The sequence below is a fragment of the Balearica regulorum genome, chromosome 2 (assembly GCF_011004875.1).
Source record: "Balearica regulorum gibbericeps isolate bBalReg1 chromosome 2, bBalReg1.pri, whole genome shotgun sequence".
In the NCBI taxonomy this organism is placed as follows: Eukaryota; Metazoa; Chordata; class Aves; order Gruiformes; family Gruidae; genus Balearica; species Balearica regulorum.
In genome coordinates, this window is record NC_046185.1 from 73,067,416 (window position 1) to 73,094,094 (window position 26,679).

General features: G+C 39.3%; 1 protein-coding gene across 1 annotated transcript in view; it reads right to left on the reverse strand.

The window, feature by feature from the left end:
* Window positions 1-2,245: 2,245 nt before the first annotated feature.
* Window positions 2,246-26,679, reverse strand: part of INO80C (INO80 complex subunit C) — a 32,216-nt gene continuing 7,782 nt past the window's right edge. The window contains exons 2-5 of the mRNA XM_075744695.1: window positions 12,560-12,670; window positions 9,491-9,602; window positions 7,693-7,760; window positions 2,246-2,969 (exon numbers count right to left, since the gene is read on the reverse strand). Coding sequence (XP_075600810.1) covers window positions 2,838-2,969; window positions 7,693-7,760; window positions 9,491-9,602; window positions 12,560-12,670 — 423 coding nt within the window. The 3' untranslated portion in view covers window positions 2,246-2,837. The remainder of the gene's footprint in view (window positions 2,970-7,692; window positions 7,761-9,490; window positions 9,603-12,559; window positions 12,671-26,679) is intronic.

The window sequence follows — 26,679 nt, forward strand, 5'->3', positions numbered from 1 at the left end:
TCTTTGCCATTTAAACTCAAGTTCTTTATGTTTATCTAGATAATGTCTCATAAGTACATTAAAATATAAAGATACTCCTCAATTTTCACTTCTAAGCTGGCAAGAATACATACTTTAGAACTACTGCGTGGCACAGACCAGCTCTTCTGTTACCCGTATTTTCTCTTATATGCAGCAAGGTAGGTACTGCTCGGTTCCCTCCTAGCAGGCATTGATGAGAGCAGCCGGTCCACGTGCTGTTCCCAAAAAAGAACCTAGTCGGACTGAACAATGTCGTACATGTTGGCTGCTAGATCTTTTCCGTCCTCGGCTTCCTGCTGAAACAAATTTGTTTTGATTGTTCGACATAGTAAAGTGTTGTTGATCAATGTAAGGCTGAATGGTTCTGGTGGCTGACTCATCACTCTTGGCTTCACTACTGCACAGCTAATGAGTAACAGTGAGGTACTACCAACTAAGGAAAAAGGGGCAGTAGCTACCCGGAAGAAACCAGGACAGAAAAGGGAATCTAGCAGCCATCATGTGGACAGAAAACATTGAGAAAAGAGTTACTAACTTTTTTTGCTAAATCTAAGCTGTATTTACTTTTCTGATGCCGATTGATTCAGTAGGACACTTACTTAGGTTTTGAAAATGGAATGCATAAGCATTTTATAAGCATGGAAATCAGCTGAGAACAGCACAAGAGTGTGTAGAGCACTTCTGATGGCGAGGAAGCCTGGGCTCCTAAAGTCATTCCCAAAGAAAGTTAAAAATATTTGTGGGAGAGAACAAGCTGGTGAAATACAATTTGCTGAGCTGCTGTCTGCTTATTTAAAGCATAAATGATCTTACAGCATTTCTATGTGTTTTCTTTTCATATCAATGTTAAGCTTATCTTATAAACACATCTTCAGTACATAGAGTAAGCTAAAAACATCCATTCTAAAACTCGGATGCAGAGAGAATGTGGCTTGGATGCTTACTGGCATGAAGAGAGATATCCTGTCTTATTCTTTTTTGTTCTGTGATACAGTTGTAGCATTATCTGGTATCCAGGGCTTTGAAGGATCTATTGTAAACATGTCAAAGAGTTTTTAAATTACTTTGGTTTTGTAAATATTAGATCACAAAAACTGACGGACAAGTCCCACAGACTTTCATTAAACAATATGTGTCCCATTATTGTTTTTCCTGTTTTGGAGTTGAAATTAAACTAGCATTAATAACACTCTGCATATTTATTCTTTCAATGAGGAAAAAACCAAACCTGTTCTAATAATTATCATGCCTACAGAAATGTGCATTCAAGGTGCAGCTTCGACGCTAACTAGTCACCACTGCGTGCTGCTTGCGCATTCAGAGGGAAGAGGTGCCTTGCACGAGATCCCCACATCCATGATGGAGCTTCGGTGAGATGGGACCGCTGCGTTCACTTGTGATGAGTATCTCACCTCCTTAGTGACCTGGGCAGTCTAGGACTAACAAGCTATGGGACAAGTCCTTCCACTGGGCAGTTTTGCACACAGGAGTAGAGGATTCCCACAGCAAGCGGGAACTCGCGTAGCCGCCTTGCTGGCTAACACCCACTGGCTCAGAGAGCTAAGGCAGGGAAGTGCCACAGCTGCAGGGCAATTGGAGTACGGGTGTGACGGCTGTGTGGTCGGAGGCTAGGAATGGCTGAGCCTGAACTTGGAGTCCAGATGTCAAAAACTTGACAAGAGTCTAAGGCTGGGACAAAGATGCAGCAGTGGGAAGACAACAAATCTGCAACCTGTCATAAGAAAGAGGACAAAAAGAATGGCCAGAAAACCCTCTGCCCCCTTGCCACTAGACTTAGTTTCAGGAAATCATGGTCTTTCTGATGTTGGCATGTACTTTTCAGCTCCCCCCGCCCCCCCACAAGAGTCCAAACTCTCAGTCTCCTTTCTCTAAAGGGTGACAACGTTCAGTTGCTATCCGCTATTCTTCTTCATGGTGCAAAGGTCAGTGTCCTGACCTAGGAGGTCTCACCTTGCTAAAGACTGTCTGGGTGTCAGAACATCACTGGACAGTGCAATTCCTGCTTTTTTTAGCATCGTTTTTAAAAAGTCTGGGAAATTAGTATGTTTTTTTGTACTAATTAGTACTAATAGTGTACTAACTAGCAAAGGTAGAAGAACAGTCAGGCTGTGAAATGAAGCACTCAAAAACTACAAAGTGTCATGATTAAGAGTTACCTGGTGATTTGATTTGATTTGACCCTGTTATGCATATTCATTAAGAAATTTTAGAAACAAGTTTGAGTCCAACTTTATTTATGCTGACAGTTCTGCAATGTAAGTATTTCTGTGAAGCTGTTCATTTCCACAGTGCTTGGTACCATAAACAGTCATCAGAACAGCAGCACTTGCTAGGGATTTTAGCTTCATTTTACAGATGGGACAAACTCCTTCATAGCCAAGTGGCAAGTGCATTTGCAAAGCAGGTTTAGAAGCTGGGATATCTTGGTACCTTTTCCTTAATTCAAATGACTCTTCTGAGCCAGAGCAGTACGTAAAAATATACAGGGTGGAGATGAAATCCTGTCTCTACAGAAATTAATATAACTAACTCAGACATTATGGTGCAGATACGTATCCTTAAGGTCCAAGTTATTCTGTTCACCAAACCAAATTGCTTACAAATTGGCAAAGTAACAAATATCAGCATTTATCAAAATTAAATCCATATGTTCTTCAAATCCATGTATCATCAACTACTTCCAGATGTAACTATCCACAGATAGTTTTAAGGAACCTCAGTCCCACAGTCAGTTTCCACCATGACTCTCAAAATTAGCAGTCTTCACAAGCGATACACATTAATAGTTGCTCTCTTCAGGAAACAATGCTTGTTGCTTTCCTTAGAGCCAGGTATCCTGTAACCACATCTGAAGGGAGCATCCGAATATAGGCAAATTCTTCAATAGTACTAAATCTCAGCTTGCTCTGGGGATCTGTGTAATTTGCCTGGAAAAGAAACAATGGCAGAGACACTATTCAAAGAACATCTCGAAACACAGTACTAAAAAAAGTATCTAATTAAAAAAACCCAAAATAGTAATTTTCTTTTCCCAGTAACAGCACTGCTGTTCTACCATGTGACCAAAAGTTTGTATTTTTTTTCTTTCTCCTTGTGTTATGAGAAGTTAACAGACCCCTATAAAATCACATTAGAAATGCATTAAACATAACAGAGGGCTGAAATAGTTTCATACAAAACACGGTGCAAAAGAAATTCCTCAACTCTCTAAACTCACCCTAGCAACTCTGTGCCTCATGCAGTCTCTCACAAGGCAGCTCTCCAAAGAGTCAGGCTGCTGCCAATAAATTACCCACAAAGAGGCTGAATTATGGGTGCTCTGATAGCTTTGGACTGATTTTCTCTTCCTGCATACAACTTAGCTTTTAATTTACTTTAAAGTGGTTGTTAAAGCAAGGGAGTCTCAGCTTATGGTTCTGTGACTGAACTGATAAGAAATTTGAACTCAGCGTTGTGCTTTGCTACAGATGCCTCCTTTCCGGGTAGCAGCCTGGCCAGCTAACCCTGGGCTACGCTTGTATCCTCTGCTATATTTGGACCCTGGGTGCCTGGGAGCGGTGCCAGCTTCCTTCCATCCTCTCCCCTTCCCTGTTGCTACAGAAACCTTGAGCTCGGATGAGGCCGGGCTGGAAGAAGGCAGGCTTCAGGGCATCGCCTCTCCACCTTCAGCCTCTGGGACAATCACCGCCCGTTCAGCATGGGGTTACCAAGCGCCTGCCGAGGCTCTGAAAGGGTCTTCTGTACCTTTTTCTGACAGGAGGAGGTGGTGGCAGGCTGCAAGGCACCTGCAGTTCAGATCCCTTAAGACATTGCTACTAACAAAAGAAAAGGCCAGGTAGAGCTGGAGCATCCCCCCCATCCATACTGCTGAAGCGCAGAGCCCTCTACCATTTTTATGTTGGAAACGATCTGTTGACCACGGTAACAATCCAGTTGATCGTCTGGCCTGATAAGACTTAGCAGAAAATGAAGTGTTATTTGTAGCTTGTTTCTTCACAAAGAAATGCCACAAGGTTAATTGAATGTAGTCAGCTAACAGTCAAGCTGTCAATTAATTTTCAAACAAATGGCAAAGTTAGGACATTAGGAGTAAATTTATCCCTGGTGGTAACTTCATGGTTACAGCAGGTATACATTTATTTTTATTTCACACTTTAAATCTGGCCTCAGGTAAGAAAAAGCCAACCAAGTAGACTGCTTTTCAAATGTGCATGGTTCTGTAATAAACTAGCCAAGAAATACCCGCAATTTGTATTGCGTGCCAATCTAGGTTAAAATATTACGGCAGTTCTTCACCACTCTCATACTTCGTATTGGGCTGTACTGTTTGCACACACTAATGTATGGAAACTCCTCATTTATGCCATGACTTCAGTCTGAAAACAAACTACTGCTACTTCAGCAATAATTAAAACAGATTAGAAAAGTGAAGTAAGGTGATTTTGCAAAGAAAAATCTCTGTCATGTTGAAAAACTAAGTCAAAGGCCACAGATAAATGCTCTTCAAATACAATAAATTAATTATCTCAGTCTGTTTCTATAGTAACAAGGCTGATCCATTTTCAGAAGAGAAATATAAACATTTGAAGGTTTGGTGAGGTTTTTTTTAAATCTGCTTTACAATAAATAATTACTCTGTTTTGCATGTTAAAATATCTAAATACTCATCTTGCAACTTTGGAAATAACAGTTTTATTTTGCAGTGTCAATATAGTAAATAATAGCCTTTGAATTCTAGGCTGCCTTACAAATATCAATTGGCTGCGCTGCTTAGACCACTGGTAAATTTAATTCCATTTTTGTTAGACACAGAAAGAGAAGAGGATCAGTAGAATTTAACTGTGGCATTTAATGTAACTGCAGATATACTGATGAGAGTTTTAATACACTTCTCTTTTTTTTGTACCTGCTAGACCATTTAATTCTTCCCTACATGGGTAATGCTAAGGAATTTATTTTACTTTTTTTTTTCCCATGGGGAATCCAGCAAACCTACAGAAAATATATTCTTACACAAATGCTTTCAGATTTTACACAGAAAATACAGGGATGTTTTTCTTATACTAAATTTCTAAAATATTCTAATACCCCACATATCTTCCTACTAGGAAATGATCTTGAAAATACATTTAGTGCAAATTTAGTAAAACTTTTCTAGCTTAGTAATTTAAAGGACACACTGTCTCAGTTATCTTAATAAAAAAGATTTTTTTAAACACGGTATTTTTATCATAGTCTGGAGAAACCTTGCAGGCCAGGTAAAATAGGAAACTTGACTCATGATGCAATTAGAGGATGGAAAATTATGAAAAAAGAAAAAAGGGGGAAAGACAAAAAAAGGAAACAAAAGCAGCACTGAATGGATTCATATAGAAAGGAGTGTATTTATACTGAGCTAAAATAGAGTACATAAATCACTGATGGAAAGGAGGTGTTGGTAAAGAAAAAACGAGCAGCTGAGAAGACAACTCAGCTATGACTAAACTGACCCTTAGCTGGTAGGAACATAGTCTTCTCTCACATCTATAACCTGCATCATCATCATCTCACTATATGTGCAACAACTGACTAGCTTTTAAATGCATCAAAGGCTGGTGCTGGAAAGCATTTGGTTCCTTGGAGGTGGGGCAGTGAAAGGGACTTATGCCTTCTGCCCCACATAAGCCCCTCACAGGTCAGAGATGTTGCAGCAACTCTCATAACACCTGGTGTGAATGCTACTAATACTTGCAAACCAACTCTAAGGGGAGAGGATAAGAAACAGATGGACACCATTAAGTGACCCACTATGGAATCTGTGCTATTTTGGTGAAATCTACTCATTTCACATGTCCACCTTCCCCCGCCCCTTCCTCCATCTCCTGCATCTTTATATAGAGTAGGAGTACTTATGCAAAGTTCCTTGTTCAACTGACCCCTGCTCCTTGTCTGAAAACAAGCTGCTATTATATCAAAGCAATACTCTTACAAGATTGTAAGTCTGCCTGGCCGGAGGGAATTATTTTCCCTAGGTCTGTGAGCAATCTCTTCCATTTGCCGTCTGCTAGTTCATCTGCGAGGGAGATGTTGCTTCCCCATCCCCTTTTGATCATCAAGGGTTACCAGCCTTGATCAGAGCAATCCAAACTGTTTTCAAATCATGCTCAACGGCACAGGCTGGAAAATGTGCCACCTCCTAGGTGCCTTATTTAAATGTGTTACTTAAAAAATAAAAAAGTCAAAGAAAACATATGCTACCAAATCAAGAACTCAAACGTTAGGATGTGCAGGGTTACAGTTGGTGCTCTAGCTATTCTTTGATGCCTTGCACTGTGAATCCATTATAAGGTAGGCCTTAATTAAGTGCTCACCTTTTTTTTTTTCCCCCAACAGGGACTTTCACTTAATTCAGTGCACAGAATGCAAGGTGCTGTGTTAACCTGCATCAACATAACAAATGTGTATATTTACAGGCATCTCTATGAGGTGGTATCAAGCCCGTAAGGTGGGCTAGTGCCCTACGGATGAGAAACAGATTAAACTGGGGGAAAGGACCCAGAAATTCTGTCTAAGGCTCTTTGACGTTACAAAGTTTTCATTATTGTAGTTATTTAGTGTAACCATTACTTAGCTCTTTTTATAGTCCAAAATACAACATTCCCATTCATTTCAATTGTAATAAATGCATAGGCTTCTGCAAAATATATCACTCTGGGCTGAAGGTGAAAAGTGAAAAGATATGCTGTTACTAACACCTGTTTTGTTTTAAGTAAAATTATTCATGTCACATAGGAACAGTGTCAGCAGCAGATAAAAATTTTTGTTGGGCAGAATTCAATGACTTGACTCCTGGTTTGTGCCAACAGAATCTTTGGGGAATTCAGGTGCCAAATTGTAACTACCGAGACTTTTTGGAGCATGTGCAAACCATATCTAAGTCAAATGTGGTGGATTTTTTTCCCCTTTTCTTTTACTGTTTTCTTTAACAAAAACATGTAAAAGAGACCATCTGTGACACACAGGCTATACATCTGCCAAACTCCCAAGTTCCAGCTCTGAAGCATGGGGGTATTTGAAATTCTCAAAAGTCCATGCCAAGTGTCTGTGTCAGGCTGATTTGTTTGAGGGAAAGTTTGAGAGCAATGATCACAAATTGTTTAGTTTTGTGGGTTTTTTTAACCTGGGCCAATCAATATAATTTTCCCTCATCTCATTCTTGGAAATTGCTGAGCCATCTTTTTGAAACTGTCTCTAAAAGATATAAAGAAATAAATTAGCCTCAGGCAAACACTCAGCATGGAAAGTTTTAGTCTGTATGGTTAAAGCTTGGCAAAGTAGCAGTCATGGAGACTGTGGGCTACCAACTTTCACTGTAACAATCTAAAGAATCAGAAATTGTGGGGACCAATGCAGACTTTACAGCTGGGAAAGTGGTCTGGTAGGAGCCACCTGGCAGGAGAAGGTATAGAATCTGTCCTGACATCTATTAACAACCTAAGAATTTTGTGATGTAGCAACAGCATTAGGTTTGGCCCTAAATCCCTGGACGACTATTAAGCACAAGGCTGAATAGGAACCTCAGCAAGTACATCTTTTACAAAAGTACGCACCAGCTTTATTTCATTGTGGAAAGTGAGATGCCAGTTTTGAAGAGAAAAATAAAATAGTTACCGGAAGTCCTGAAATGTCCGAATATTTCTTGGCAGGCTTAAAGGAAGGAGGAGCATCAATATTAAAATCTAGAGAGAAACAAAGGGATAAATTCATTGTGCTATATGTATTTTAAACCTAAACCCAAAATATAAATAGGTAATAGTACTTCTTTAAAATGCTACCTTTACTTTCTGAGGTCTCTGTTAACTAGCAGCACTAAGGCAAAGAAATACAGAACAGAATTACTTCTGAAAACATTTAGCCTGGTAGCACTGTAAACAGCAGCCTGACTTTGCTCACCTCTCTCATACGAGTTCAGTAAGAACTGCCCTCCCCAAAAGGAAAAAATGTGAGAGCTATTTGAAATGTGTGGATTTCTTTCAAGTCTTAATGAATTCCCTTGCAGCCAGTTATTTGCAAAGAATAGCCATTATCATATGCATGCTATATGTTAAGACCACAAAACATTGCTCAAGATTGCAGCTCTGAAACGCTATAATCCAGAAAAGCAAAGTAATCTTTTAAATCAGTTAAATCTTTAAGCATGTACCACTTTAAGCCCAGTCAATGACCTAGAAAATTGTCTGAAAGTTTAAATTAAATGATGAAAATTGCTGTTCTTTGGTGCCCTTTTGATAGCAGCTCTCACTCATAAACTATTTTTAAGATATAGTTGGTATGTTTAAGTAGTTAAATCCCCAATTTTGGATGTTTACAAAAATATGTTGTACTTGACTCATTTCTTTCCTCCTTCCTGATCTCCTTTGCACCTCATTCAGATGCTATGATCAATGCAAATGCTCCATCCATATCAAATTTCTAAACTCATCATCTCAATTCAAAAGACACTAATGCCACAGACAGCTGGTTTTAAATATGCAACTGAATTTCTTTTCCCACCTTCTTTAAAAAAAAAAATCCTGTAAATTTACTGTTGCAAACAGAACGTAATAGAAATAGCAACATCAGCAGATTGTCAGTTACAATAGCCAGGAACACACAGTAGTCTGCATTTTTCTGTAACAGTTGCATGTAAAACACTTCAAAAAATGGCAAGCTATTTTTGGATAAAGCACCAAATCTGACAAAAAGTATATGCATATGCTCAATTCTGAAATGCCTCCACTTGCTTAAGTAAAATCTGAGGATCGCATTCTGCCTCCAGCTACCTTCAAGAGTATCCTACTTTATGAGTAGACTTGAAGTATATCTAGATTAAGACCACTGCTGTAACTCTGCTCCTGTAGATGTACACCAGCTAGGACTGCTAATCAGGACCGCTAATAGTATAGTTTCAGCTGTACTGAACTAAATAGGGGATGTAGGATTTAAATCTCCCAAGAATCTAGGATAAGGAGCTGGATAGGAAGCTTGGGCTGAAGTCTAAGCTACTGCAGGTATGTGGCTTAGCAGAACCTGTTTGAAAATAGTTCAAATAGAGCTAATCAAGCAGCAGCCACCCGTCAGAAGGTATTTGGGCTGTATGCAGAGGAGGCGGCTCCTCAGCAGTGAAGAGGTGACAAAAACCTGATGCGAATAAGGAGGTTCTGTCCTGGTTTGGATAAATAGGTTTCCCTTACTAAACTCTCTCTCCAAATGTATTTGAACTTTGTCACAATACTCCAAATTATTTGCTTCCCCCTGCTTTCCACTTAGGGCTGGTGAGTGTGGTTGGACTAGTCTTAAATGTACTACTGGACTGTGTTCAAGCAGGATACTGCATACACTGATGAAATAATTTAGGTTTGTTTTAAAGAAAGTTATTTGTGTGGATTTTATTATTTATAAATACATGCAAAGCGTCTAAGCAGCTTACAGCTAGGATCATTTAGTTGCCATGGCAATGCCCTTTCAGAAGCAAGAATTTGTTTTAGGTTCTTCCAAGTTCTGTTCTTCTTGCCAGCTGCTGCTCCACCAATGCCGGAGTGCTAGAATTAAAAATACGGTGTTTAGAGAAAAAATAAAGAAAGAATACTATTTCAGAGCATGACACTTCTATTTCATAGTCCTTCTGATATGTCTCATCTTGTCATGAACCATTTGTTATCCTCACTTATTTCATCAGCAGGCTAATACACTGTACACTTTAATCTTGGCTGCAAGGAAAACAAAGCTTTTGGGACTGTGTCGAAGCTACTATGTTTAGGATTAACTGAAGGAAATGAAAATCTGCTTTTTACATGGAAATGGAAAATCAATGTGGTTAGGTTCAGCCTGAGATTACAGGATTCTGTATGTACTTCCCATCATATTAGAACTTATTACTACAAAGTTGTGTCTAAAATTGTGATTACACGGCTAAATTTTCTCTCTCCTTTTCATGGCATATTACAGGTGCAGTTCTAGCTCCTTTACAAATTATCCGTGACTGTAGAAAACACAACTGATCTTGCAAAATGTAATGAACACTATGAGAAACTTTCTGGAAATTTTATTTTTCTTTCAAAGGATAGAAGACAGAAAAATAGAAAAAGAGTAATAAATAGAATGTTGGCTGCCAAGACAATTTTGCATTTTGAAAGGTATGCTAATGGAAGACTTGCTACAGGTACTGTAATGGTAGTTTCAGTTATCAGATGTGATTGCTAGAGAGTAATTTATTTACATCCCTCCAGAGACAGAAGCTGTGCCACATACTGTACTACTTCTAAATGATGAAAGGACACAGATTTACAGCTTTACTTCAGAAAAGAAAATGTTCTTACAATTGGGGAGTTGTTGTTATTTCTGTTAATAATTACTACCTGCCACATCAGTCTCATCAAAACTCAGCAAAGTTCTGCAAACACTTCTGCTGTGATTGGTTTATAAATCAGCCTGTTAAATTGCTAGGAAGGATAGGAGGAAGGATTCAATGAGAAAGCTTGTTTCTGTAGATGTAAGATATATTCAGAAAAGATGCTCGTGAGCTGACCATATATTGGGTTTTGGCAACGGATGTCCAATATGGAAAATACATGCAAATGTTTGCTCTGAGGGTAACACCTCAGTAATCTAGACATGATTGTAAAATATAGAGACTGCTGGAATATGAGATGAAAATACATGGACTACCAAATTACTAATTCAAATTAATTACATGAATTTTCTTCCAAATCATAGCATAATGAGGGGTTTTTTCAGCAGTCTGGTTTCTCAAAAGCAACTATTGAGTTTATATGAATTTACGACTCCTAGGAATGGGGCTGAGTCTCACCTCACATACCTACAATCAAAAGGCAATGACTGCCAAGTGCAAATGAACCAAAGCTACCTCTGCACTAGTGAAATTCAGGGAAAGCTGGAGCTAGGACAGGTGGAACTATCCATTGCTCTACACAATTGTCAGAAGGTCGTCTTCCCCTTCCCCATTGCCAAGGGATGCAAATTGCATTCAGGAAGTTTAGAAAAGTTAATTTCTTCCTTCTTCTCTGCTTTTAAGTCTATCCTCTGCAGTGAGCTAATGGTTCAAACTTGGGCATATTTATGAGAGATAGACATTATTTGATTTATTTTCTTCCTTTTAAGGCAAATTAGGCTGGAAGGATGCAAAAAGTCATCCAGTTACTACCAGTTCGTACCGACGAAAAGCTAGTTAAAACTCAATACATTTCTTCTCAAATTAGTTACTGTATTGGGGAGGGCAATTTCATGTTTTTATTATAACTGCCTATTATTTCTGCAGCGGTTGCCAAAGTCTGTGCACATGCATTATTATTTCAAGCATGCAGGTATTAGTATTGCCTCTTTGGAAATGGTGGCGTCCCTCTAAGAACTGAAGGATCAGCACAAGGCCTCGTGGCTATTTAAATCATATATAGAAGCTACAGGGAATGCCTCTGGGGCAAATGGAGCTTTTCCAATACACTCCATTTCTCAAAGACGTTGGTGCTCACTGGAGGATTAGAGTGAGCAAAGTATACAGTTGTTTGAATGCCCCTCTTGTGACAGAATCCGTCTGCAAAGCAGACACAGAGCGACTTGGAAGTCAGAGATTAATTTTATACCCCCTGGCAAACCTGTGCTTAGTGAGCTGTGCGATGCCCAATTACTCAGGTTTTATGCTGTGGGATATTGTATCTTATTCATGCAGAATGAAATCTGGGATAAAATCCTTCTTTCTAAGTGCTGGCTTAGGACCAGCAGTCTGAGAAGTTTGCTTGCCTAGAAAGCATTTTTAGAGTGTGCCAGTGAGTTGGCCCTGGCACAGGAAGATAAAGAGATATTAAAAACAAACCCAGCAGTGACAGCATTACTAGCTGTAGTCTTCCTTCACCTTCTCTCCTAATTTAAACCTCAGAGTGTTTTAGCAGCCTGTATTTCGTCAACTGTCAGAGTTTACATGACTTCTGAACGCCAGCAGGCCAGGCTTCTGGGGAGCACAGAGCATTTGCTTCTAAATCTAGCAATTACTGGAAAAACAGACACCACGGGTCTGTTCGAGTTTCAGGGACCAGGAGAGGAGTGAAATGCCAGTCGCTAATGACTCTCTGGCTGATTTCTAGTTCAATTGCTTTGCAGCCTGCCTTGGCTAGGAACTGGAAGATGGGATTCCTACATTCACAGCGGTATAAATTGTTCCTCTCTAGCAGTGGTAGTTTGCGAGATCCAGACCATAAAACTTCTGCACTTACCTTGATCTAGCAGGTTTTCTGACTCTGTTCCAGAACTTAATATAATAGTTCTGCCTCTGGACCAGTGCCACTTTCATGCTGTAATATAGTGTGCACGTTGGACCACAGTGTGGCATGGACTTAAGACGCATTTCTTAAAAATTGCCGACCTTTTATTTGGCTGTTAAGCTGACTTTCTTAATATTTACATTAGCAATATAGTTAAATAGAATCCTAGTTAATGTTTTGTTTGAAGAGTTTAGAATTTCAGTTTGTTAAAATAATATACTTACAATGAAGTTTGGATCTTTAAATGGTAAAGGCTTGACGGTTGTTTCCACTGATCCTGTGCTGGAGTCTGTGTTCAGAAATTTGTTTTCGTTCATAGCCTCTCCACCTGCACCCTGAAGAAAAAATACAATCTTAACTGATTGTTACTCCAAGCAAGTTTAACTGGAGACTGAGCTGTCTGCTGTGTTACATACCTGTTGCCTTTTTAGCCTTTCTATCTCTTTTGAATCTTTAAAGATGTTGCATGCCAGCAAGTGGGGAAGCATCAAAGAATATTTGTCAAGCAATTTACAACTGACACATAAAAGGGAAGAGGGGAAGAGTGGCCAAAGTCTACTGAGTAAAAACAGCATTGGGATTTTTTTTTTCAGTATTAATGAAAGCCATCTCTGTAAAGGGCAAGGCAGCGTGTGAAACCAGAAACAGCAGAAATGTACATTGGATTTGTTTCAGAATGCTCAGTATTAGAGCATTAACAGGAATATATAAAATTCATCAAAAGTTTTTTGTCAAGGTTCTAAAGAATAATTGATTAATCAGTTTATTTACCATATTTGGCTTCAATCATGCCTGAGTGAGGATTGAGGGGAAAAAAAATTTCTAATATATATTATTTTTATATACAAGCCTCACAAAATCTACATTGGTACTAGTTGCTGTTTTCTAGGTTTTTCTTTATGGTTTATTTAGTTAGCAGGAAGAGCAGTTGGAGAAGGTGTGTGTGTGATTGGAAAGCTAAAAAAGTTGTGTGTCAGTCTAAACAATTTCTGATAGTTCTGCATGGCTGAGTCTATGGTTTTTTTTTTTATTTTGCGAGCACTCTGTAAGTCTCCACACCACCAGAACTAGCCCATGCTACATATATAAATGTTCCTTGTGAAATCCCGATCCGTACTGAAGCCAATGAGAATTTTGCCATCGAGTTTGGCAGTTCAATCAATAGGCTTTCATATCCTTGATTCTTTTTTTCTTGAAGAACAAAAAGCTTGGCTAAAAGCTAAATCAATATTTACTGAACGGGTGGTTAAAATGTTTCTTTACCTTCAGACAGATAATATTTAGAACAAAAAAAATGTTTTCCTGTGAAAACCTGTACTGCAAAACCTTCTGTGTTGATACGATACTCTCTTAAGTAGGAGAAAAAAGAATCATTATTATTAGTGAATTATGGGAGCACCTCTAGAAACTGAGACTATATAGCGAAGGCCATGATTCAGCATATCCTTCTCCATGTGATTACAAGGGAAGTGTTTGTATTCTTAACTACATGCACAAGTAATTATAGGATTAGGAACTAGGCAAGTTGAACTTTTCTTTGGGGAAATACATCAGTTATTCAACAGTGCCTGTTTTTAACATAGCAAAGAGAGGTCTTAAATATCCAAAGTACAGTATAAAGACGCATTCAAGTAAAATAGGCACGTTTCTAGTGTCTCATTAAAATACATGAATAGAGATGATCTATTTTCAAAACCACAGTCAGTCCTCTGTAACATCATAGTACAGGGGACACTGCCGTAACAACATCAGTGGAAGCAGCATTGAATGTAGCTCAAACTTGATTCTTCCCTTGCTGAGGACAACATTAAAAGGCAGTGACTGTCACAGAAACAGAAGAAATGCAGATAGATGTTTAGAAACATGCGCACTATGTGACAGTGAGCAGAGAAAATAGTATCTTCAGCAACTCCCAGTAAAGTGGCTTTCTACAATGAGTTGCTAGGTTTCAAATCACATTCTTAGACATGCACACTTCCAGCACTTTGGATTTCAGCAGCAAACATTAAAATCAATCTTGAGAAAGACAAGGCTTGAGATACAAGATTATTTTTGGTGAATAAATTATCTCTGATACTGCTCATTATCAGTGTAAATTCTGTAAGTGGAGGAATCAGTACTCAGTTATTCTTCAAAGTGTTCTCGTCTTTTATTTGGTACCATTTGGTCGGTTTTAAATCCAATCCTACAGTTTTTTATTAATTACTTTATCACTTTTGCCCCTTCAGTGATCTTCTCCTAAGTATTCTGTTGTTTATGAAACAGGTGTTGAGTAGCATTTCAACAATATCTCAAAACAGCATCTAGTATTTTGAGACGGAGCTACCTTATATATATATAGTCCTTAATTTCTGCAGCTGGGTACATTTACATAGTACACTCACTGTCTTCAGTGGGTTTTCTGTGTGGATTCAGTGCTAATCTTGCTGGCGCATTGGGAAGGAAAGTAAGGAACTGTTCCTGGCAGGACAATTCCTCAATGTAAATTCTACACGTTGTTTCTTTTCCGGACCAACCCCTAAGGGATTTTAGGTATTAGTGCTGCTAAGAGTTAGGATAAATCACGTTACAAGCCAGATGTTAATTTTGTTTGTGCCAGTATCCCTTGCACAGTGGCAGAGGCAGCAGGATCCAGAGCAGCAGCTGCTGCTTTTCTGGGCCCTGTGGACACCCAAACGATCCTCCAGTCCCACCCAGACGTAACGCCAGCAGGAGCTTCTGGATGTGTCACGGACAATTTGAGAGCAGTGGTTTCTTCTCCAAGGCAAAGGATGCAGGCTGGTGTGCGGGACTGTAAAGCAGCTTGCGTACCATAGCGGTATGCAGTTGATACTGTGATTTCAGAGCCCTGTTATGGACTGGGAAGCAAGCAGGACTGAGTACTATGATCCCAGTTAAATGCTGGGAACTGAGATAAAGTCATACTGTAGAGGCGTGTCAGTTCCCTCACTCAGCATTGCTTGTATGAAAACTCTGATTTTTAGCAGTAGCACTATGGAAGAGAGATACTCATCTAATGTGCTTCTCTTTCTGGAAAAACATTAAAGAGTTGAGTAGAAGCACTGCTCCCTGAATAAGGCGCTGCTGCACAGAGGAGTGAACTCTGGCAAGTACAGAGCTTTGAACTGCTATTTCCGTGCAGCCTGCAGAAGTCTCAGCTGATATCCTCAGCAGTGTTTCAGCCACAAACTGAAAGCGTCTCAACAATCTACAAATCTGTACAGCCTATGTTTTTAAATGCCAAGATTTAAAGCATAAGAAACATCATTTAATCTTTCACATTTGTTTTTTTGAAAGCTTTTTTAAAGGGAGGGGAGAGATGACAAATGAATTTTAACCAATATGGATCTACCTTTGCACTGCAAACCCCATGTTTCCTGAAAGTGAATCATACAGTGATCATACAAAACATTATTTACAGCTTGACAGAAGATTCCTCAGTGAACAATTACTGTACAGTAAAGGTAGTCTTTAACTTTTAACACTGGTTGAACAAATCTCTCCCAAATGTGCTTGTTTGCTTAGGCATTTAGTTTGGAAGATAGCTCATTCTTCACTGTCATGTGTTGGGACAAACAGAGGGGAATGACTTCAAATCCCCTTTGTAGCCCTAGGAAGCGATGGCGGTCTCGTGAGCACGGTGAGGAAGCGCCCGTCACCAGGGAACACGTACCGCTCAATGTGTGCTGTAACCCCCGGCACGCGTGGGGCAACTTCCCCTTCCTGCCAAATTCACACCCAGTCCCCAGCACATTTTCTCTACCCAGCCGGTTCCTCAGCTGACTCCCTACCCCCCCAGCATACTAGGATAATCCCAATGCTTTGCAGCAGGGCTAGAAAGTGTAACCATGGGCTGAAACTCTCGATAGCTTCTTTAAAGATTCTTTTTTAACTGATTTTGTAATGTAAACATCCTTTATGGGGAGCTCAGTATGCACTTCAAGGAGAGAGATGTTGAAGCAGCTTTTAATGAGTGCTTTATAACTAAATTGTGTCTTTTACACAGTGGTTTATGCAACTAGGGCTACAGGGAATTTGTGCTACAGTAGTCCCTAAGCAGCCTGTATTCCTCCATAGGCCGTTGAAGATTATAACAACAAAGACTTTGGAGTGGCTTTACATTTACAAGGTACACGTGCACTGGCAAATGAAGGTGTGATTTCAGTATAGCTGAACATACTTACGCTAGTTTTACCCCAAATAACAATAAAACCACTACAGTAAAGACTGCAGCTAAGTCATCAGTAACGATGTTCATCCTTTCCCATCAGTTCTTCCCCTGGCTCTTAACCTCCACAGAGGTCCACACTGCCACCACTTCTCATGACACCTCCCTCTGTCCTCGTCCTCATCCTTAGTATCCTCCTTAGCCAGGTGTAAAGCAACTGTGGCTGGAATGGCATGTTTTAAAGTTTGTAGACAGCTGGACAAAGGCTTCTTATAGCACCACTTGTGCAATTTTATTCCCTCTATAAAGTTGTGTTTATATGCTTTAGCTGAATTTTAACTAAAACCACAGTGTGACAGGTTGGCAACCTCTATCCCTCCTGGGATAGACAGGAGCAATAGTGAGGGGTGCTGCTTCTTTTTTGCATTTCTTTTCACAAGACCGTCTCTCAAGTATTCAGTGCATCCCAGCTGGGTGGGATGCTGTCCTCCTCGTTATGTACTAGGACGGGGTGACAGCGGCCAAGTGAGGAAGCTGGCCGAGGACTTCATTTGGTTAGGAGACGGCAAAAATTCAAGAGAGAGCGAAGGTCTGTGGCAAACACTCGGCAGTCGGAAGAGGTTTGCTGTAAGAGCGGCCAAGTCTGGGGAAGAGACCTGAGCTAAGCTTTGCTACCTTAACACTGGCTTCTTTTGAATAAAGCCAAACCCCAGGAATGAGCCTAGTTTGGACCCTACTGTATATGCTGTCTGTACTGGGAGAAAACATACATTGGGAGGCTGCCTATTCACATACTAGTTTCAGTCTTAGGTTTTGGTAGATCTATTAATTTTTTCAATATATTCTGTTCCAAATTCCCTACCGCAGATGTACTGGTTTTCACATGATTTCCAAAGATTGCTCCATCTGTCTGGTTTTATTTAGGGAGAGGACAAGCAAAATTTGTAGACCATGGAAGCCGAATTCTTTGTTTTGGCTATTTCTAGGTGGAATCAGCATTGTGGGGTTTGGGATGGGTGTCTGTGATGGGACTAAATACCAGGTGGAATTAGCTTATTATGAAAGTGCTTGTCTGAATCGTCATTCTTTTTTGGGGTTTTTTTTCCCAACAAGGATGAAAACTGCATAACAGAATAACTGATTTACTTTGAAGTATGATTTCTTATCTATTTACTTTTGGATTATATTCTATAACATTTTTTATTATTTTAGATGAATAGGATTTTACAAAGTAAAAGAAACATAAAAATATAAAACATAAAAGTCAAAGATGCAAATTTGTGCATTTCTGGCATCCTATCAGTGCATACCATGCATGTCATGGCTTAGAAAAAAAAAAAGGATTTGCACATCACTGAAGGCACACTATGATTGTCAGTGGCCATTTTTGCTAGATGTTAGAGTTTCACATGGTAAAACAAAATTTAAAAATAGAAGATGTGCTAGTTTGGGCTAGGATAGAATTCATAGTAGCTGGGGTTAAACCATGACAGAAGGTAAACGGAACATTGTGTTGGTAAAACAAAACTTAAATGCATAAATAAATTCTTTAAGAACTGGAAAGGGAGTTTCTAGTTTAAGGGAGCAAAACCAATACTGTAAACATTGATTTTCTCTGTCTGTTTTGTTTTCTGCAAATTATTCGTTAGCCAGTATTAACACTGTATTGAGTACAGCAATTGTAGATGAAGGCGATTACATATGTAGTTTTTTTGTTTTGTTTCTGCGTTCAGTATTTCTGATACTCTGGCTTTGTCTTAAAGTGATGACTAGGAGGTTGTACGTCACTATTGAAAAGTAAGTAGTAAGAGGGATCTGGTGCTAAATCAAGCCCTCACACTTGGTGATAACTTTCCCCCAAGCATCGAATTTGGCTTGCTGAGGAACCCACTGGTCTCCAACCTTTGTATGTAAAGCTTAATAAATAGTTTAAATTATTTTTACTTGCTTTTGGCAGTTGATTTGCATAATCACACTAACACCACAATGACATTCTGAATTTCATTGATACTGTTGCTGTAACTCAGCCTCAGTAATGGTATTTGTCTAATTATTCCTGCAGTAGGTTACTTCTAAAGCAGCAATATCCAACTTGTAGCAACTTACTTAGCTAAAGTTCTGTGACATCCTGACAAAGCTGTGGCATGCAGCCAGGGAAGCAAATGGTAATTTCTAAAATAGATGGATAATACCTGTATTTTCACTAGCAGCCAATTACAGTGAGTGAGAATGCCATGTGGAAACAGAGCATGAATGTCACTAGATGACAGCAGCGATGATATGAGCAGACTTTTCAAAATTGGGAGTAGACTCTGAATGTCAGCTATTTAATAGAGTCCCAGCTAATACTGCTCATACTGGAACATATATTAAGCTGTTTGATTAATATATTAGCTCTCACTGTATAACAAGCCTGGTACAGGCTCTTACACATTCTGAATATTTAATTCATTTAACTTTGCATGATGACATGACAGGAGCCATTAAAACTTGAACACGTACACCCTGGCTGGCAAAAATGCAGCTCTACATTGCTGGGAACAATCCACAGAGAAAGGTGTCAGAATTTAGAGGTGCTTACGCTCAAGTTAAAATGATAGCTAAAAAATTTCTCATCACCAACATTATTAGCATAGTGTATTTCTGAAAGCAAACTCACTGAAGACTCAAAAACAACGTAAGACTGAAGAAATAGCACTCTCTTGAAACAGATTAACTCTCTCTACTTCTCTGAAGGAAAGCTTTGCTGGAAGGACTTACTCAGTAAGATGTATAAGCATGTCTTCCCCATCTGGCTGCATTTTACTAGTTCTTATATTCAGCAGGAACAACTTTTTCCTTCTTCCTTTCCACTCACTAAAATGAAGCCCGATACAATTTCCCCAGCCTTTTCTCCCTCAGCACTCTGGTACATGGTAGTATTTTAGGAACATTATCCTGTCATGGGCTGCATCAAAAACAGCATGACCAGCAGGTCAAGGGAGGTGACCATGCCCCTCTACTCCACTCTTGTGAGACCCCACCTGGAGTACTGCGTCCAGCTCTGGGGGCCCCAGTACAAGAAAGACATGGAGCTGTTGGAGTGAGTCCAGAGGAGGGCCACGAAGCTGATGAGAGAGCTGGAGCACCTCTCCTGTGAGGACAGGCTGAGAGAGTTGGGGTTGTTCAGCCCGGAGAAGAGAAGGCTCCGGGCAGACCTTCCAGCAGCCTTCCAGTACCTGAAGGGGCCTACAGGAAAGCTGGTGAGGGACTGTTTACAAGGGCAGGGAGTGATAGGACAAGGGGTAACAGCCTTAAGCTGAAGGAGGGTAGATTTAGATTAGATATTAGGAAGAAATTCTTCCCTGTGAGGGTGGTGAGGCACTGGAACAGGTTGCCCAGAGAAGCTGTGGCTGCCCCCTCCCTGGAAGTGTTCAAGGCCAGGTTGGATGGGGCTTTGGGCAACCTGGTCTAGTGGAGGGTGTCCCTGCCCATGGCAGGGGGGGGTGGAACTAGGTGATCTTTAATGTCCCTTCCAACCCAAACCAGTCTATGATTATGTGATTCACAGGAGGTCCTACCTTATTTTAAATTAGGACAAAAAAGTTTTCAGCTTGAAAATGTTGAAAATGCCAGGAACGAAGAAAACAAATCTTTCATATTCATGGCAAATTTTGTTCCACAGAGTACTGAAAACCTCAATTTACTAAGCAAAAAACCTGAGTAGTAGCCAGCTGAAAACAGGTATTAAGTACAGTGCAGATCAATGTCCTTGATTTCAAGCAGCTTGTAGGGTGGGCAACAGAGTCATGCATACAGTGTAAATTGGGAGTAAATCCCTTTAAGTAAATGGGTTTCATCATTGCCAACTCATCTAAAAAGACAAGATTTCTGCTTCCATTGACATCAAATGTAAATCTCCCAAATGCCCGACAACAAAAATATTTTTATTTAATTACGACATAGTCCTCAGATGTTGCTGTTGCTTTCATTTATAAAGAAAGCTGAAGGAGACTTGTTAAAAACAAACATAACAACACAAAGCTTGAAATTAGATTGTTGAATTATTATAATATTAGTTTATCATTCAAAGTACTTGTCACTAAATGTATTTCAGCTTCTTCTAAGCATTCGCCAGAGGATTTCTGAGTCACCTATCAAACTACTTTTCTGTGTGAGACTTAAGAAATCTGCCTTCCTTAAAGCAGCAGTTCTTTCCCTCTAACTTGCTGGGTATTTCCGCTGAGCATCAAGAGTTAATCAACTATGCAAATTAACTCCAAACATATGACTAAAATGTAGAAATAATCTCTCCTGTTGAGTACATAAAAGGGAGGGGGGGAGGTGTTTGAAGCAGGACATGGAAAACATTTCACTTGCAATCTAAATAAAGATAATACATAAAGACACATAAGCTGTCCAGAAAGCAATCTGTACATTACGCTTTTGAACTTTTACACTGCTGTTTTGAGGTGAATTAAGACATCTTATATTCCAGCCGCCTTAGAAAGGCTGAATAAAATTTTACTCATGCACTAAAAGATTGGACTGTCACAAAGTGATGGATGGCTTTTCTGTGTTCTCTGTAGGGCATTTCAATACCATAGACTCCAAGTGCTCTTGATTAAAAGGCGACATTCTCATTTAGGGTCCCATCACTGCCTGAGCTTCAAACCATTATCATTCACCTGCACTGGTGCTTCCAGTGACAAAATACTTACCAAAATGTATAAAATACTAATTACTTCAGTCACTTTGATAGAGGTATAAAACACCCTAAAGCAAAGCTCTATTACGCTGTGTGAGGGTTAGAATTCAAAATTAAAAATGCAGCCAAAGGGAGAATAAGATTTTAATTACATTCCCACTTCTCAAACATTTACTGAAAACCTAGGGGAAAAAGACCTACCAATTTCATGACACAAAAACTCCCTTCTTGCTGGTACTGCTCACTTAAGGAAAAACAAAATCCAGAAAACCTCAAATTTACTTTGTTCTCTTCAAAATTATTAAACTTTCAAACATAGAAAGAGACTAGCAAGCTTCAATAAAAAGCTCTGATTTCTTCTCAAGAGATTTCAGATGCCAAACATGTTTTTCCATTTAAAAACTTTCAAGCACTATGATAGACAAAGTTTTATAACTTACAGATAATATCAAGGAAAAAAAGTACTCTTTTCTATGGGGAAAAGCCTCAAATAAAATGTAATTGGGGCGCAACTGTGAATAGCTTTACACTATCCCAGAAAAGCCTGGTTTAATTTGCATTTGCCACAAAGCTCCCTTCGGCTTAAATAATTGCAAAGGATCTCTCACTTTTAGATTTCATTTGGTGGATTGGGACTATTCCTTGTTTATAACATTGGACAGTTTTCTTTATTAAGAAAATTGTAACTTGGACAAATTCATGAGCTGAATGGCATGCTGAAGCAGCTCTGGAGCTAAAAATTTCAGTATATATGGAATGAAAAAGGACATGTTAGTTCATACTTTCACCAAGGGTAAAACTGAACCCTGCTAACAGAATATTTTGATTCCCCAAGAGGAAAAAAGTCTTCTAAATTGATGGGCCTTAAGATTGAAAATGGATGGAAGCATAGTAGGAAAAAAGACTAGAGTAAATCACAATTGAATTTTCATAAAATCTGAAGTACATTCCTTTCTCTATCAGAAAAATGCAGTTCAGTCAAGGACTTTGGCTAAACCGCTTCTTAAAGTTTAAAATACATCATTTGATACAAAACAGTTAAGGTCAAAGTATTTCAGGAGAAAAGAATGGAGGATTGCAAGATGCTTATACACTGTTAACACTGCAAAATCCCTCTGTTGAATAACAGGTTTCAGCCAAGGGAGGAGAAGGATCCAAGTCCGTTCATCTGCATGTGACTGAACCAGGGACAAGGAAAGCAAAAAGATGTCAGCTCCTATGGCTGATGCGAAAGGAATTCCATTCTGCAAAAAATACTCAGTTTCCTGATTCTAGTTTATTCTGTAAAACATTACCCATTTTGACAGGAAACGACATTCGAGTAACAAACAAAAACAAAACAACATCTCTTCAAGGAAAGGCAATTAATTACTTTTGAGTAAAGACAGGGTGTTCTGTCTTCCAGAGCTCCTATTCCATCTACTTTTCTTAGTTAAAATAGACCTGAATTAGAATAGTCAAATGTTACATTCAGATGTTACGGACTAACTGGTAAACCGATACAGAAAACAAAACTTTACTTTTGCATTTTCCCTATTTGTTGTATATTTTAGCACTTCCTTCTGTCTTAATTGTCACTTTAAGTAAATAAAAATTCTGTTTCTCTTATGTTTCTGCTAACTGCACCTACTGCTGCCATGATGCATTAGTAAATACCAGCAGTTGTACTGCAAAGGCTTAGCGCTACAGTCTGAAGTTACTCAGAAGAAGGTTTTTCCATTTGTGTACAGGTACATAAGACTGTCATACCCAAAAACAGTGTCAGAAAGCCAAATGTTAGGTACAGTGACGTATAGAACATTCCACTTCTAAAGCAACTGAGAATAAAAATAGTCTTTCTACAAACCTTCAAAAAGTTATCAAAGGCAGAACGTATCAGAGAGTAGTAATTTTATCAGATGCTCCAAAGGTCTTGAAAAGAGGACAAGAAAAGAAACTATACCTTAGTTTTTAAAAATCTGCAGACTACAAATGTCATCCTTATTGCTTGTCTCATATTATGGGACCAAAAAAATCTGGCTGTACGTGCCCTGAATACTACATCCACTTTCCTTCATCTAGCAAACTCAACACCAGCCACTCCTGCTTTGAATAGCACACCAGGTCTCCTGTACTGAGCAGAATTGTAGGTGCATTGTCCTATGGATACCTACATTTAACTGGATTTTGAAAGAAACCTGATGACTGAATCAAAATAAACATACAGCAAATTCTAATTTAGATGAAAATAAGGTAATGCAAGTATCTATTATAGACTATTCTGGGGCTGCTCAGGAGGAAAAGGGAGGAGAGAGTTACACAGTGACGCTAATTTCACGGCAAATTTGCAAAATATTTCTGCAGAAACATTTGTACAAGTAGGTGGTTGTTTACTCACCTATAAAGTTCTGTGGCCTTACACTTCACCCTGATACTATATACTGAAGTTGAGGAACTGCAGAACATCTGAAAAGCACCAGAGTTCAGCGTTTTGCATATAAACTTGTATCCTGACTGCCTTTTTTGCTGGACTCAGAACAGAACCATTAAAAGACTTAATTTTTCCACTAGATTAGAATTAGTGAAGTTTTGGTATCACATCTACGATCGTAGGTGAGAGGGAAACATAGTATTAATATTTTGTGAAGGGGTTTAATGGGATATTTTAAGAAGTTTCCCACAATGAATTATTTAGCAAATTAAAAAAATACCTTTTGGACAGATGGAAAGGAGGAGTATACAAAGGGCAATTCTGTGGCTGCAACAAAAGGCAATTCTGTCCGCAACAAATAGTTTTAACAAAAAATAAGGAGAAAATGGCATTTCTGACTTAGAAAATTTAAGGTCGTTCATGTGAGACTCAAACTGGCATTCCTAGTTCTAGACTATGTAAACAAAGATAATCAACATAAGGAGTAAGGACTTTCCAGCTAACTACTTTGGTTTGGGGAACCTGAACTCACTGTGCATGTGTCAAGGAAAAATGGCCTTCTCCTATTCCAGTTTGTTGATTTGCTGGAAGAACATTGTGCTGTTTTGCCCAGGGACAAAGCATTTCTACTAAAACATAACTATTGTTACAGTGTAGGGAGAATTAATACTGTCTAAATGTGGTCACTGAGTTTTAATTACATTAATACAGTACGGGGAAAAGTACCCAACTGAGGTACCCCGACCTGCCCATGGAAGGAGCATACAACCGCTCGTCTAGGGAGAGGGCGCACCCATCTTAATCATATGAATCAGACATCTGAAATGAGACATCGGAACACTGAATCATTGAGGCTGGAAGGGGTCTGGGGAGGTCACTCGCCCACCTCCTGCTCAAAGTGGGGTCAACACTGACCTTGGACCAGGCTGCTCAGGGCTTTGTCCCAGCAGGTCTTGAACACTTCCAAGGACAGAGATTCCACAGCTCTCTGAGCAACTCTCCATCTCCCTAGCTAGAAATCAATATCCTATAAAATAGAAAATGCTGGGTTTATGAACAAAAAGCTCTTTTGGTCATGAGCAGTCATATAACTCACATTAATTAGTGCCCTAATTTCTGCATGTTCCATTTCAGTGGTATTTTGCTGTAGTCCTGATGGTTTCAGGGCATAAATGTAACAAAGTTTCTAGGCAGAGGGGTCATCTTTTATCAAACGTACCTGTTTATCTGGAAAATTAAGACAAGCTTCTGGACGGACTGCATACCAATATACCACTGACTCAATAGAAAAATTATTTTTACAGCACATAACTTTCAAGCAGATTTCTACAGGGTTTTCACTCCCTCCTCCTTTCCCCTAGATGATGAGTATTTTCATAATACTCTCTCCCTTCCCTGATTAACATCCCCTGTACTCCTGGGATGCTACTAACCTTTTCTTTACAGATGGTCTACTTGATACATACCTAACCAAACTCTAAGCAGTTGTTCTGTATTTAGCTTGGGAAGTTGCTGATTCATTTTCAGATTTGAAAAAAAGACCTGTACGCTTGAAAGCTTATTTGATTTTTCAAGCTGTACCACTTAAATGACACTATCCATACCTGTAAACTTTGTCTAATTTATGCAGAAACTATCACAGGCATCTCAGTCTTCTCTGGCCTTCTTCTCATTCTTTCACTGAAGCATAAATCTGAGGAAGCAGTAAATAAGAATGTGGTGATAAGCACACTGCATCCTTATGAACACAGGGGTAAGTAGTGCTACAAGCATGCCAATGCTGTAAGGGCAGAAAAGTAAAAGAACTAACTTGCTTAAAACTGTGTAGAAGGTTTCACCTCTAGGCTGGATGTTTGCAAAATGAGGTACCTTTTTAAATTATGTCAGATTTTATGTAATTCACATATTAGGCAAGTTGTGCGTGGAAGCACATGGAAATGTGGTATTTTGTTTAATGAAAATTAAGGGCATATGATATACAACAAATATTTTTTCTCTAATAAATGATAAAAGGACAAATACAATACTAGAGGGTCTCTCTTCATGTGGTAAACCCTGGCAATGGCCTGCAATGCTTTACAGAAGGATTCTTCTTTGAATTCCCCAAAATGCTCCTTTATCCACAGCAGGGTCTTATAATCAGGAAGGACAATTTTTTTTTCCTTAGTCAGCCAGCACTTACATCCTGGGGCGGGATGATTACAAACCGTGTAACTACAGCTATTCACCCCTCCCAGAATGATGGACTCAGTTACAGTTTAATTACATATTACTCACAAAATAGTTTCCTTCTATCCATTTCAAATTTGTTTCTTGAATTAACAGTGATGCATTCTAATTACAACATAAATGCATGTTATTAGATGGCGTGACTATGTAGCTTTTTGGCTAGAGTTTTGGAAGGAAAAGATTTCTGATCGCTGTTTGCACAACTGTGTATTTTGCATTAAAATTATCATTAGACAAAACATGTAACAAATAAATACCTAAAATACATAAGCAGGCCATTCTGACAACTGTGTTCAATACCAGACCTCAGAGTCGTTCTCTTCGGAACAGACAGAACCTCCATCCTCAGCTGTAGAGGAGAAAACATTTCTATGGTCCCCTCCCAACAGACCAGACTGGCTTCCAGCCTGGTGATTAGGGTGTGCATGGGGAAAAAGGGTTTGAATCCCCTTGGGCAGTGGCAGGACTAACTTCAAGTGGAGGACACAGCAGGGACACATGATATAAAAGCCAAGTATCGGTGCCGTAAGTGTGACTTCTGTCCTACTTTTGAAAGAAATGATTTAATATTTGCCTTCAGAAAGGCAGATGTTCATGCTTCTGAATCCCAAGTGGAAAGAGTTGCCTCAATCTTCAGGGAGAAGTAGAATTAGGACTAGCCCTTAGTATTTCCTGCTAGTTTATTTTGGTGGCATGTCACAGAGCTTGCTGGAATTTGTACTATCAGTTCTGAGGTACTTAAGAGACTAACAGACAGGCAGTGTGGCAGCTGAAGCTGTTACTCGCCAGGTCTTCCCACCGGCAGGGACACCGGATCTACTAATGAATCAGATCTTGGCCTGCTCCAGTT